This window comes from Aristolochia californica, unplaced genomic scaffold, assembly GCF_029961685.1.
Source record: "Aristolochia californica isolate CCGP_79_NKW_82.1479 unplaced genomic scaffold, dmAriCali1.0.hap1 SCAF_9, whole genome shotgun sequence".
NCBI classification, from domain to species: domain Eukaryota; kingdom Viridiplantae; phylum Streptophyta; class Magnoliopsida; order Piperales; family Aristolochiaceae; genus Aristolochia; species Aristolochia californica.
Genome location: NW_027182290.1, coordinates 30,874,080 through 30,888,120, shown reverse-complemented (window position 1 = coordinate 30,888,120; position 14,041 = coordinate 30,874,080). Strand labels below are relative to the sequence as shown.

Sequence of the window (14,041 nt, the reverse complement as noted above, 5' to 3'; positions counted from 1 at the left end):
TGACTTCCCCCCTGACTTCTTCCAAACAACTCAGCAAGTTACCCATCTACCACCGAAACATTAAAGAAAATGGCAGAAAACAGGCTAAACTAACAATCAAAGGTGAGCTTCTGTTTCATATCCGTGAAGCTAAAGCTCTCTCAGAAGAACAGAAAACATGGTAACAAGCAGAGTAGAACTTAACCGATATGCTTGGAGAATTCAACCTGACATGGGTTCAATCAGGTCTTTCTCCCTTCATTCACTTCTTCTCGTGTAAAAACAAATTTTTGAAAATGAATTCCTGACTTTTGAGGATTTGTTTCCCCCCTTTGACCCTTTCTTTACTATTTGCTGTTTCTCACACCCCCTCCGCCCACCACTGCCCCTTGTTTTTTTACCTTTTCCTCCGCCTCCCAACAAAAAAATAATATCAAATATTATTTACTAAAAACCCTTTTAACTACTACTGCGTAAGCTAGCTTAGTTAAATGAATTGAATTTTTCACTAAGCCACCAATTGATCGAGCTGCATCTGCTCCAACCATGCGCCCAACACCGTGTGATCAATGCTGTCCATCTGAGTCGAGTTTGAATTTGAGCCTTCACCCGCAGACGCCATTGTTGCATGTGCTGCAGACGTCTTATCCTTCATCTCTGGTGGAGATTCCTTCACCAATGATTGCACCCAAGAAAGGTCTGGCTCTTCACCGTTGGCATCCAACTCAAAAGATGACGACCGCCGGAACCTACCAAGCTCTTCTCCGTTTGCACCCCAATCCAATTTCCCGCCAGGCGATCCCCACTTCGACCACGAGTTATTGGTATTCACAGGAGACCCGACGACATTGGCTGATCCCATGCTGAGATCACGGGAGCTCAAGCTTCGGAGCTGCTGCTGCTGCTGCTGCTGCTTCTCCCGCTGGGCGAACGCAGCCACTCGAGAATTTATGGGAGAGATAGGCTCCACACTCCGAGGAGACATCCTACCAGGCGAAGGTATCCCAAATGAACCTTGCAGAAAGGAGTGCTGATCAACAGTCTTAGGTGAGAACACGTTTGTGTTGATTGGAGACAACACGCTCTGCTGTTGCTGGAATTGGTTGAGAACGGTAGATTTGTGGGACGGAGAGAAGACCGGCCCCGCCTGATCAGAGTAACGAGGTGAAGAGATTTCCGCGCTGAAAAGTTCGTCCAGATTTGATGGTGTCAACGTCTTGGATCTGACCGGCCGATTTGTCGCCACGGAATTGAGCCGCGACTGGGAAGAAAAGCAAGAAAAATCGTTCAGAGCATCGTAATCAGGCATCATAGACAAGTCTTCGGCTGGGATGTCTCTCGCACTTATCGACGACCTGAGGCGGCTAGACTGGAGATTGCTCCCAGGAAGATGTAAAGTGGGAACATTTGGTTGCGGCCAAGCCAAGGAAGAATGTGACATCCCATTGGCGGAAGGAGACATCGGCGAAGTGAACGGGGATGGAGACATAAGAGAAACAGCGGAAGGAGAGCCCGGTAGGAGGCTCATAGCAGCAGCCATCTCCATAGCGGCAGAAGCTGATGACCGCGGGGAGGGAACAGCAGACCCGGTAGACACGTAGAGCGGACGTAGCTCCTCAGATGTGTGAGCAAAGAAACAAACCCGACGCATGCAACTCGTACCATCCTTGCACAGGCGTGTCCTGTATTGCGCTGGATGAAGCCAGCACTCAAACACACCATGTGCATACTCACAGAGATCTCCACGCCGGCAGGCGCCCTTCCTAAAATCAGGGCAAGGGACGCAGCTGTAGTGGAACTTGCGTGGGTCCCGACGACGGGCATTCTCCCCTGGATGGACAAATGGGCACTCGGTCCAGTCATGAGAATAAGCACGAGAACATGGACGAACCTTGAAGGAGAACATCCGAAACTCATCCGTTGCGTAGATACTGTTTTTTATGTCAGGCAGTGAAGGATCGATAGGGTATTCCTTCTTCTCAGAAGCAGACGACGGTGGGATCTCATTAAATTTCGCCAACGTTGGAGACAACGTTGACCCAGACGCCGAAAACGGAGAACCATTGTCGGGAGAAGAAGACAGTGGAGGCGAATTGGAATTGGAGTTAGACGAATTGGTGGAAACGCGGACGTTGGAAGGAATCGAACTGGGACTAGAATCAGAGTCAAGTGCAAGAAGCTCTTCAAGAACCGCTTTAAGATTAGGTAGCTTCGGGGGTACCACAATCACATCCGAGGGTCGCCGTCCGTTGGCATCAGGCAGGCTAGGGTCTGCCCCGGCAGCAAGCAGCAATCTCACGGCATCAACGGCATGCACCGATCCGCCAGATGCAGCACAGTGAAGAGCTGTGCTCTTGTCTGGCCCACAACAGCGGTTGACGTCAGCGGCCGAGAGAACGAGGACGACTTTAAGGACGTCCAGGCTCCCATAGGTGGCCGCGACCATCAGCGGAGTCCGATGCTCAAGTACCATTTGGTTGGACCCCTTCATACGGCCATACCAAAAATCGATCTCGTCGATTGAATTCGGATCTCGGTCTATGGAGCGTTTGAAGGAGTTGAGATCATTGTTCGCCGCAAGTTCGAGAAGACTGGAGAAGGAATCTTCCGTTTCGACTGTCAAGTGATTCATATCTCTGATTTTACTTTCTGTTTCTTCAGATGGAAGAGAAGGCTGAGACGACGAGGACTTTAGGTGCTCCGGACCACCGCACATACTTTGAACCCTTGGAAATCCACCTGAAAAGTACGCAAAACATTAGTATCGGCTGCGGGAATTCCATATACACGACTTCTGAAGGAGACAAACCGAGACGGGGAAAAAAGAAGCAAAATAAGCAATAGACTCTCGTGAATAGATTCGTACATACGCAAAGACTGTCCCCAAAAGACATTACACAACGGGAGGAATGATCTTAAGAAAACAAGAGACGTCCAGCGCGGCACCCAAATAAGTAGGGTTTTCCTTCCGTTGGGTCTAACCAAGATCTCCACGCGTCGGACACAAATAAGATTATCGGGGTAGGGGGAAATGTAGAGAAGATAAGGTGCCAAGAACAAAGACAAGAAACTAGGGACAAAGGTCGAATCAATATAGAGATCAATCCATCATTGAAAGGTATTATCGAGCAGGTAAATGCAACATTGACTTACCGCTCCAAAAACAGAACCATTATTCGGTGTAATAAAGGAAATCAATTACCTGAAGATCATCGAAGCACAAATCTGACAACAGCTAAGTGAGAATCCAAAGAGAAACATAACCAAGGGATGGCAAAATTACGATTAATACCATGGATAGATTTTGTTCTAAAACTGACAAATGAGCATTTTCACATACTTCGATAACAGAACAGTACAGGGCACAAGAACTATTATATTCAGATTTTTGAAAAAAAAAACTAAAACTAACTCCAAAAAGAAACAGCTAGAAGCAATTTTGAACACAAAAAAAAAAATGAAAAGGAAAAGAAAACTACCATCTCGACCGATGTAAGAGAAACATCAACCAACCATTTCGACGTCAATATTTGAAGTCCAGTAGCAGCTCACAATAGGAACATTGGGTTTAAAGTGGAGCATTCAGTAATGGATAGTGTCGACTAAAGCCGCGCAAAGCGCCCAAATCTTGGAGAATCCGCATCTACGAATAACTTTAATCTTTGAACAGATGTAAGACATTCACAAAAGCGAGTGAACAAACGTACTCACCGATTTCCAGAAGCCTCCAAAAAGTCAGCTAAAACAAGATGAGGAACGCCATTAAAATGCACAGATCTGCATAAATAGAGCTGGAAAATGCTACAGATCAGAACGATCAAAACTGCACCAAGCCCGGAGAAGAGAAAAGACTGCCAGAACAAAACGATCGTATGAGAAAAAACACGAAGAAGCCGGGAACCAAAAACAGACGGTCGCCATTCAGGGTCCCAGAGGGAAGGAAACAAGAAGAAGAAGAAGAAGTAGAAGAAGAAGAAAGGTTGGTGGCAATACTCCTTGATCGGAAAAACTCCCCCTCCTCGCTCTCTTCCTTAACGTCTCCAAATTAAAATGAAATGCAACGCCCCAAAATGAACGATGAATTTCGAGTAAGTTAAAATACCACGGTCGGGACCCGAATGAAATGCTATGGAAATTCGCCCTAAATTCACTCCAAATGCACCCCATATTCGCGAATTCAAAAGCAAAGTAAGGAGACCGGCTGGGGCGGTTAAAAGACGAGCTCGAGCCCGAGCTCGACCCTGACTGAGGCCATTCAGCTGGATTTAAACCCGGGGTGGCGTCCGCGAATCATGTCTCGATAACGTACTATCGGATTCCAGGCAGCAGTCAAATTCAGTTAATTGTGGAGTCAAATCGCGGGAAAAGGCGTGGAGCACCAACGCCAAATAAAGCTAAAAAATATTGAAGAAAAACGAAAAGGAAACATTATAGCCGCCCACCTTGACTTTCGAAAATGAAAATAAACACAAATATTAATTATTATTATATCACTTCTTCAAATTTCCGAGGGTAAAAGAGGACTTAAAATGACCGTCAAGATTCTAACACGTGTCACCCCGCAGCGGAACCTAAAATTACGATATGACATCTAACATGTTTCACCTCCTTCGGAGAGTACTATAAGACTATGTTACCCACTCCGACACATGAAAGGCATGGAGTGGGGCTAGCCTTTATCAGAGGACCTCAGGCTTGTCAGATATCCAGTGCCAGGTGGACGGTGGGATTCTCGCCCAATCTGACAAATAAAAGCCGCAGAATCATTCGGGACCCACGACCGGAAATCGCGTGCGAGGGTAATTCCGACATTTTATCGTTCACATTTTTTAAGTAATTAATTAAAAAATGGATTAAAATCTTTAGGCTTCCAGGAGTCTAGAAGCATAATCAAAGGCACTGAAATAGGCACTCGGCTCGGGTCTTGCTTACGTAATTTTTGAATAAATATATTAGGGATATTTATTTACTTGGATTGGACCTTCCCAATTAAAATTTTAAATTTCAAATTTTTATAATCTAGTCAAGGGCCAAAAAATTATATATTTTTTTAAATATGTATTTATTAATTAATATTATAATACTTTCAATACAAGATAAAATTTATGGTAATTTTATTTTACTAATTATTTTCCCGTATAAACAAAATGGATGTTATTTTCTTTAGTGATTTTAAAAAAAAAAATGCCAATAAAGACATTTATGGAAAAACAATAAAAAGAAATAATTACAAGTTTAAGGGAAAAAAACGCCTCTCGTCAATGTACTCGATCACTTATCATATCCCAATCCTTTTCATTAATGACCAAAACCATCACTATCAAATTTTAACAAGGATAGATATCAAATCTAGGAATTGATCCAACCTGACAGAATCTAATGATTCCTGGGCCCACAGTGAGGGGAAAAAAGCGGAATTAACAAAAAAAGTAGGAAAAAAAGGGGTATCGAATAAAAAATTAAATAAAAACTCTCTCCTTCCCTTTTTTTTATTCCAAAGTCACCGCGACAAATTTCACCCTTTTGCCCCCCTACCCCTTCTTTTTCCCTAAAGCAAAATCTTTTTCTCCTCCGATTCTTTCAGATTAAAAAACAACCAAACGAGTCGTCTCGGTTTTCCGACACGTCTCGCTCGTGTCCATATTCGCGGCTCGCCACACGGGCGTTTTTCTCGAGGTGGGGCCAGTCGTTATGGATCGTGAACACGTTGAAGCGCGACCACTCCGATTCAACGACCTCCGAATCTGGATAAGTGCGGGCCCGCGCGATCGTATCTGGCTGTCATTTGGCTACGGCGACGAGGTGCACCCGCCACCGCCCGGATTGGTACCCCGGCCCGGGAACCGCCCAGCTGCCCAAAAGTGCCTAGATCTTTCCTTTTTCTATCCTTTCCACGAGGGGACCACACTGACGTTTTCCAGTCGCGTCATCCCATTCATCAATCGGGTGGGGACAGGAGCAGAGGGACTGATTTGTTGTTTGCCTACTCTCGTGCCCATCTTCGTCCTTCTTTCTGCTAAATTTCAAAAAGGGCCCTGGAGGAGCCCTCAAGACTCTAACGAATTTAACCTAATTCTTCCTGACCCTTTTGTTTTTGTTTATCTCGATATGCACCGCACCGAACACGGACGGAACAGGTATTTTTCCTTCTTTCCCGATCCTAAATGCTTTTCTGTTCCTGTTTTTCTTTGTTAATGGCGGGATAGGAAAAACAAATTGGAGGACGGAGGTAGAGGGTGACGGTCTGAGAATAGCATTTTGGACATCTTCCTCTTTTATGTCTTTCGATGTGACTTTTGAAAATCATGGCAACCTTAATAAAAGGACACAACTACAAGGTGTTGATGCAGGTGAATGCGACGTTCCTTGATTCGGAGTTTTTCTGTTCGAGAGATTATTATATTGGTAACAGTGGGAACCAACGGAGTCAAATGAAGCAAAATTGTGGAAGATAATACGATTCTGCGGAAGATAAACTAATATAATTCTTCATCGGTGTTAACGGAAGCAAAAAAGTTTTAAAAAATGAATGTGGATAGAAAGGAACATTTCTGCGACACTTGGAAAGCTTCGTCATCTCTTCTGTCTTTGATTTGTTTTATAGGATTTAAAACTAAACAGAGTTCTTACCTAATCCTTGAAATTTAGTTTGTTGGATCTCACAGAGTTTGCATTACTGAAGAAGTTGGAGTCAGTTAACTACTTGTTCTTTGCGTTTTTTAGTGGGTATTCTGGGGGCGACTACGGAACTAGTGAAAGGTGTTTTTACAGCGACTACTCCAGAGCAGTTGGCTCTCTTCAGATTCGATTTTTCTGCTTTAAGCGTTCGGGGCACGGTAAAGGTGGGTAAAGTCTAATACGAATACGAGGAGATCGCAATTGAAAAACCTCTAGTTGCTGATTACCTCTGTCTCCATTCAGTTGAAAAACCACTCGTATTTGAAAAAAACTGGGAACCAATTTCAGTCAAATGCTGATCTGAAGAACCTCTGGCTAATTTTTCTACACCAAGTCATATCTATCAAATCAAGAAGATTAGCCCCATAAACCGTCCTTAAACGTGGATCGTTCTTAAATGTTTAGTTTTTTCAGGTAAAAAGAAAGGGATTGTGGTTCCATTTTCTGGGCCATATTACATGTGAGCCAAAAAGGGGTGGCATGGAACCGAGCTGGTTCACGAACAATTCAAGCTTGGTTCAGTCCCGGCTCGGTTCGGCTTGAACTATCCCGCTCTCAAATCCAATTCGAGATCTAGAGTTTGTTCGCTTAGTTACACGTGTCGAGCTCGATCGAGTCTTTGTTCGGTTCAGTTTGCAAGGTCGCGAATTGGCTTGGTAACATAAATGTCTTCGGGGGATCCTAATAAATTAAGTTATAGCTTCAAGTTCGGGATAGAATTTCCAAATTCCAAAGACTTCGGGACGGAAAAATCGCTACTCTTGTCTCTGGCCTCTTGCCTCTCCTTCAGTCTTCCTCTCTTGTCCACTCTCCTCTTATCCCGTCTTTTATAACAAGTCTATAGAGTCAAAAAACTCTTAGACTCTATCGTAGGATGCTCTATTTCAATAGTGTCATCACCATGTTCTTCACCACCATCAAACTACTTTTCGTTTTTACCTATTCCTCAACCTCTTCAATCAAATATTTTTGTGAAATATTTTTTCTTCTTTCTCTGTTTCATTTTTTTTACCTTGCTCCCTTGTGTTCTACAATGGAGATTTGTTTGAATGCACCCTTACCGATGGCTGTTGATTAGTTGTCGACCACCTTCTTTTTCCCTCTTCCATTCTATTTGCTTTTGTTATGTGATTTTGTTATAGTTTCATGTGATCTTGATATAGTTTATGTGATTTTGTTTTAGTTTCGGTCCCATCGGATAAGTTGGGTTTGAATAAAAATTAAGATTAATTTTTTATAATATTATTGCAATTTCTATTCTTAAATTGGGTTCGAACAAAATTAAGGTTAATTTTTTCTAATATTATTACTTGTTATAAAAATTTTACCAAGAGATGTTTTGACTAAAAGTATAACAAAATTGTCTTAGTTTTATATAATTATAACTTGTTAAGCAAAGTTCTAGACCACAAAAGAACCAATTTTACCATTTTAGCTCAGAAAGCTACAAACAAACTTTGAAAGATAAAAATAGGAATCAAATCATGCTTTTAGAAATTCAAATCATTTGATCTGGCCTTATTTGATAATTAACCAAAACCATTATGAAATAGTTGCTTGAATTGCTTACCTCTAACCATGTAGGTCTAAGGTGTAACAAGTCATGCATGTCAAATTTCATAATGTTGGCCCTTTGAACAAGCAGTTGCCATGTTGATTGAGCCTTTGGCTCAATGGCTACATGGGGAGTTTCTAGTGAGATTTTTAGTTCAAAAGTCACTAAAGTTTGAGGTGTGTGCTTGTCATTAAAATTAAAAAATAAAAATAAAAATAGAAAGATAGTAAATGGTTACTTATTCATTCAGACAAGGATGTGGTTATGCCCAACATGGGTTTGCAAAAGAGGTTTTGGAACTTTTTAATGAGATGAAAGAGGTAAAGGGTGGAGCCTGATGTTGTGACCTTCATCGGTGTTCTTTCATCCTGTAGTCATGTTGGGTTTGAAATGGAAGGTTGGTATTACTTTAATGCAATGGAAAGTGAGAATGACTTGAATAGAACAACAAAACGTTAGGCTTGCATGGTTAATCAGCTTGGTCGTGTCAGGCATATGGCAGATGCACAGAACATTAGTAACTAAGGATCCATTTCAATCAAAAACCATATTGTGGAGGACACTTCTTGGTGCTTGTTGGAAGCATGTGACTCTAGAAGTGGGAAAGCCAATAGGGGAAGTACTCATAAAAGCATAACCAAATGAACCTTCAAGCTATGCATTGCTTTCAAAACTTTATGCATCAACTTGTGTATGGGACATGGTGACGACTAAAGACCTGGTTGTAGTTGGATTGAAGTGCAGTTTGATTATGTATGTAAATATGTTAACATGTGTAAAAATAAACATGCAAAACACTCTTGGAGTTCAAAATAAATGTCTCAAGACCTAGATAGTTGGAACCTTTTTTCTTTTGATACCCAATCTTCTTCAAATTCGAGTTTGATGTTGTTTTTCTATCTTGCTGTTTTAAAGAGTAATAATTTGAGAAAAAATATCATCTTTTAAGTTGCCTTAAATGGTATGATAAAATATATGAAAGTTAAACTAATTGTTAAACTCCCAATTCAATCATAGCCATCAATCCATTGAGGAAATGGCGAGGCCTCTCTGAGCCTTTCATCCTCCTCGGGCTCTATCTAGACCATATACTACCAAAAAACATGTGTAATTAATAACATATTTTAGTATGTAAAAGATGTGTACAAAAAGACATTTTGTGTATAAAGTCATGTTTTTAAATAAGTCACATTGGCATAATAAGTTTAGACGAGTTTTTTTTTTTTTATCAAACAATAACAAGTTTTACTCTTTTGTATTTGTCATAGGTGGAGATTTTGCTAATGCAAATGGGGACTTAGCATATTGTTTTTTAGCACGAAAAGAAAAAGTTGAAGTTTATAGTATACTAGATTTATAGTTTTTGTTTAGGTAATTGTAAATTTGATACTGATATTTCATTTAAAATTTTGTGTTTGATTATTGAATAAAGTTTATATATAAGTGTTTATAAACAATTTTATGTAGGGTTTATGTATAGAGGTCATGCCTAATTTTAAATAAAATTTATAATTTTATGCATAGTATATTTGACATATATTTTATACAAAAATTTTAAATATAGGTTAGATCTCAAACTCGATTAAAATTCCTGGACTCGTGCTTGATTACAATTTAAGACTCCATGTTAGGCTCAGCTCAAACTCAACTTTGAAATATTTAAATTAATCCCAACTTGAAAATATGCAGGTTCGAACTCAGGTCGAATTCATACCATCCCTAAGTCACGCATGCCACTATGTAATAAAAAAACAGTCAGATCATTGATAATGTTAGCTGCTTCATTTTTGAATGGCGACGAAGTTGGATATATTTTTTTTTAAATAAGCTTTATTTGAACTGAAGTCTTAAAACTGTAAATAACATGTGGCTTTGATCTCTTCTCGTTGCTTTTCTGGTGGCCCTAATTGCAGAATAATCTGTGGAAAACCGCAACACTTGGATCCTCTCCGGCAAATTGTGGTTGACGCTTATTATGTCTCCCAGTTTGACGGTCTTCCAAATGAATGAAGGCCAAGGTTAGGCTCCTTGGGCTCCTGTCTCCGTATTTACTCTGGGCGGATGGTTCTTGTTGTGGGATCTCTCATTAGTCGTTTCCCTTCAGAGATGCCAGCGTTCTATGTCAATCAACAGAAAATCCGTGGAGTCCCTGGCATAAAATCTTGCTACTCCTTTCAGGTTAGAGCCCACGGATTAAGATCGGCACATTGCTTCCTGGCGACCAAGAACCTTGATACAACTGAGTGCACTTGGATAGGCTCAAAAGCAAGTGCACGTATATGATCCTCCGAACCAAAATTTGCCCATGAAGATCTCTTCTTACATAACAATTGTAGCATCCCTCTTCCTTTCGTACCCAGAACATTTATCTAATCAGTCTTGTCACAGGGTAGTGCCAATAAGCTCTCTATAGAGGAGCAGTCGATGCCCAGATGCCCAGCTAAATACTGATTCGTATCAGCATAAACAAGCATAGACATCCCTCCATCATATCCAGGACCAAGGTTCACTTTAGAATAAGGATGAACCTAAATCCTTCTCTTCACTCCCAGTTCCTCCAAATCATACAATGTCCAACTCAAATCAGGAACATACCCACTTTCTATCATCTCACATGTTAAGAAACTCAGCTTTCTATAGATTTTTTCTGTTTCAGGATGTGATACATCACCTGCCATGAATTGATGTACCTGATCTTTAACGACAAGCCAACTCAACCCAGGATCCTTTCGTAAGCTCATTTCCTTAATTTGTATTCTTAACCTTTCAACCTCATCCCACTTGCCAACAGCAGCATATACATTGGATATTAATATATAGTTTCCAACATTCATAGGTTCTAACTCCAGAAGTTTTTCAGAGGCCGTTTTTGCTAGCTCAATATCAGAATAAACTCGGCAGGCACCCAACAGAGCTCTCCATGTACAAGGATCCGGCTCTACAGGCATTGAATCAATAAATTTTTTGGCTTCACCAAGGTGACCTGCACGAGCTAGAAGATCAACCAGACAGGCATAATGAACAACCTCAGGGGTAATGCCATAATCCCGAGACATAGAATGGAAAAGCTCCCAGCCCTTCTCCACCATGCAAGAGTGGCTACATGCTGATAAAACTGAAACAAAAGTTACACCAGTAGGCCTGATACCCACTGATTGCATCTGGTAGAAGATGTAAAGTGCATCTTTCACATGACCATGCATACCATATCCTGCAATCATAGAATTCCATGTTATAATATCCTTTTTCTGTAGGTTTTGAAATATCTTTTCAGCGATTCGGATACTTCCACATTTTGAGTACATAACTATAAGAGCATTTTCCAAGGAGCTGTCTTGTTCCAGAGCAAGCTTCCTTCTTACTGTATAACCATGAAGAGTTCTTCCTAATAGTAGATTTGCCAAACTACCACAAGCAGAGAGAACGTTTACCATGGTGGCCAAGTTGGGTGTCATCCTTGATTGCATTTTGTGGAAGAGTGAGAAAGCTTCAGTAGGTTGACCATTCTGGACATAACTAGCAATTATGGAATTCCATGAAACCAAATCCTTATCAGGGAAACTTTCAAAAAGAAATCTACCTGTTGTTTCATCTCCGCAGTTCATGTACATTTCAGTCAGAGCAGTACAGAGAGAAGAATTCATATCAAGCCCATGTCTAATTGCATAACCATGGATTGATCTGCCAATATTAAGAAAACTTTCACCCATGCAACTAGCAAGTAGAGTGACCATAGTGAAAGAGTTGGGTCTGATACTAGAGTCTCTCATCCAATGATAGAGCTTCCAGGCTTCTGCTATTAGTTTTTCATGGATTAAAGCTGAAATCAAAGTGTTCCATGAGACTACATCCAACTTTACTGTCCGAGAGAAGACTTTCCGTGCCAATTCCACGCAATTTAAGTTGGCATATGCGCTCAAAAGTGCATTTTGAATTGAATCATTCATTTCCAGTCCATTCTTTATCATATAAGCATGTAGAGCTTTAGTTTTCTCCACACAAGAACATTGACCACATACTTGCAACGTTGTAGCAAAAGTCGCAATATCTCCTTTTATATCTTCTAGCTGCATTCTTGTAAACAAATTAAATGCCTTCTCATAATACCCACCAATTTTATAAGCAAAAATCATAGCATTCCATGATGCAATGTCTCGAATGTGCATATTTTTGAAAATTTTAACTGATGATTCCAAGTTGTCTCTCTTTGCATACATGTTGATTAAAGCATTTTCAATATAGATATCAGAAGAAAACCCACATTTAAAAGTGAATTGGTGAACTTGCTGACATAGCTGAGGAGATGCTAAATTGACACATGACTGGATAGTCATCAACATTGTCACTGAGCATGGCCTAACACCAAAAACAAGCATCTGCACAAAGAGGTCCAGGGCTTCAGAGAATTCTCCAGCATTATGGTAGCCTGAAATCATGGCATTCCAACTAACAACACTCTCAACTACCATTGAATCAAACACAAAACGTGAAAGCTGTGTGTTGAACCTAGCATAGAAGCCAATCAGTGAAGTACCCACATGAATATTAGAGTCAAAATGGCCATTTCTCAAACAATAACAGTGTATCTCTTGTCCTAACTTACACTCTACCAACTCAGTGCAAGCAGAAAGGAGACCCACCAATGTAACCGAGTTCAGTTTCACCTTGTTCTTCTTCATTTGGAAAGACAATGCTATAGCATCTTCGAACAAAGAATTTACAACATAGCCGCAAATCATTGCATTCCACGAAACAATATCCTTCTCACCCATTTCATCAAACAGACCGCTGGCATCTCCAACGAATCCACATTTGCAATAGAAATCAAGCAGCGCGGTTTTAATACGAATGTCATGAATTAAGCGCGTCTTCTGAATATTGAAATGAATTTTCTTCCCTTGCTCAATGGCTTCTAGTCTAGCACAGGCCTTGATAACGAGAGGCAGAGTAGAAGAGTCTGGCATAAAGCCTAAAGCTTCCATCTCCGTAAAGGATTTAAGAATTGCTCGGTCATTTTTCTGCTTCGTATGGAATTTAATGTCCGCATTCCAGTATTTTGCATCTTTGATTTTTACTTGTTGAGATAAGAGAGGGGCTTTTGGGAGGTCCATCCTTACAGAGCTTTTGAGACCATCGTGAGGTAAATGAGATCACGACCGCAATGTCAACCAACCGTTGCCTCTTGCCGTCGTAGAGAAAAAGAGTTAGCCAAGGTCTTAATCAGGCTCAGACTACAAAATATATGTTTACGCTACATTCCAGAAAAATGTGGACGTGCCGGAGTGGTTATCGGGCATGACTAGAAATCATGTGGGCTCTGCCCGCGCAGGTTCGAATCCTGCCGTCCACGCTCATTCACTTTGACTTCATTTTTATTATTACATTGAAAATCTCCTGATTTTCTTCACACATAAGGTGGACCATGAGGTATCCCCACCATTGTATAGGTTTCTATCATCTTCCTTCCACCCTTACTTGTAGTGATTTCAAAATTGGGTTAATGGTTTTGGTTGAATCTAGTTTAATTAGCAAGTTTGAACAGATTGGGCTTGCATTAATATGATATTATGTATGACAAACCACCTATATGGAAAAGCATGTTTCTTTCACACTAATAACATAGGAATAAAATTTTCATTTAAATAAATATAAAATAAATCATTGGAATAACGTTTATGGCCCGTATTAAATATTATTTAATAATAAACTTTTATAATGTTTTATAAATTTAATTAATAGAAGAAAAGAAGAAAAAAAACCACGGCCCTGGCCTCCAAGTATCCGACCCTGTTGGTTTGGAAGCTAAAATGAAAATATAATAGTAAAAAG

The 14,041-nt window shown here is 40.6% G+C and overlaps 2 protein-coding genes and 1 non-coding gene across 6 annotated transcripts; 1 reads left to right on the top strand and 2 right to left on the bottom strand.

Moving 5' to 3' along the window:
• Positions 1 to 90: 90 nt before the first annotated feature.
• On the bottom strand, positions 91 to 4,103 carry LOC137940020 (zinc finger CCCH domain-containing protein 30-like). Of its 4 annotated transcripts, none has more exons than XM_068784919.1 (3): positions 3,691 to 4,103; positions 3,459 to 3,622; positions 91 to 2,718 (listed from the first exon to the last, which is right to left on the bottom strand). In XM_068784919.1, exon 3 carries the CDS (start codon positions 2,693 to 2,695, stop codon positions 488 to 490), a length of 2,208 nt encoding a protein of 735 aa, XP_068641020.1. In that variant the 5' UTR covers positions 2,696 to 2,718; positions 3,459 to 3,622; positions 3,691 to 4,103; the 3' UTR covers positions 91 to 487. The 4 variants fall into 4 exon arrangements, with proteins under 4 accessions (XP_068641020.1, XP_068641019.1, XP_068641018.1 ...); XM_068784918.1 differs by having other exon boundaries at positions 3,493 to 3,622; XM_068784917.1 differs by lacking the exon at positions 3,459 to 3,622 and having other exon boundaries at positions 3,691 to 3,830; positions 3,973 to 4,102.
• Positions 4,104 to 10,059: 5,956 nt separating this feature from the next.
• LOC137940765 (pentatricopeptide repeat-containing protein At2g33680-like) lies at positions 10,060 to 13,509 on the bottom strand. The gene is made up of 2 exons (XM_068785894.1): positions 13,463 to 13,509; positions 10,060 to 13,333 (listed from the first exon to the last, which is right to left on the bottom strand). The coding sequence occupies exons 1-2, from the start codon at positions 13,507 to 13,509 to the stop codon at positions 10,741 to 10,743; spliced, it is 2,640 nt and encodes an 879-aa protein (XP_068641995.1). The 3' UTR covers positions 10,060 to 10,740.
• On the top strand, positions 13,481 to 13,562 carry TRNAS-AGA (transfer RNA serine (anticodon AGA)). Its single transcript has one exon. It is a non-coding gene; the product is annotated as a tRNA-Ser (tRNA).
• The last annotated feature ends 479 nt before the right edge of the window (positions 13,563 to 14,041 follow it).

Coding starts and splice junctions, on each gene's coding strand:
- LOC137940765 (XM_068785894.1), bottom strand. CDS start 13,509: ATGCCCGATAACCACTCCGGCACGTCCACATTTTTCTGGAATGTAGC. Junction 13,334..13,462: donor ACATTTTTCTGGAATGTAGC/GTAAACATATAT, acceptor TGGTCTCAAAAG/CTCTGTAAGGATGGACCTCC.
- LOC137940020 (XM_068784919.1), bottom strand. CDS start 2,695: ATGTGCGGTGGTCCGGAGCACCTAAAGTCCTCGTCGTCTCAGCCTTCT.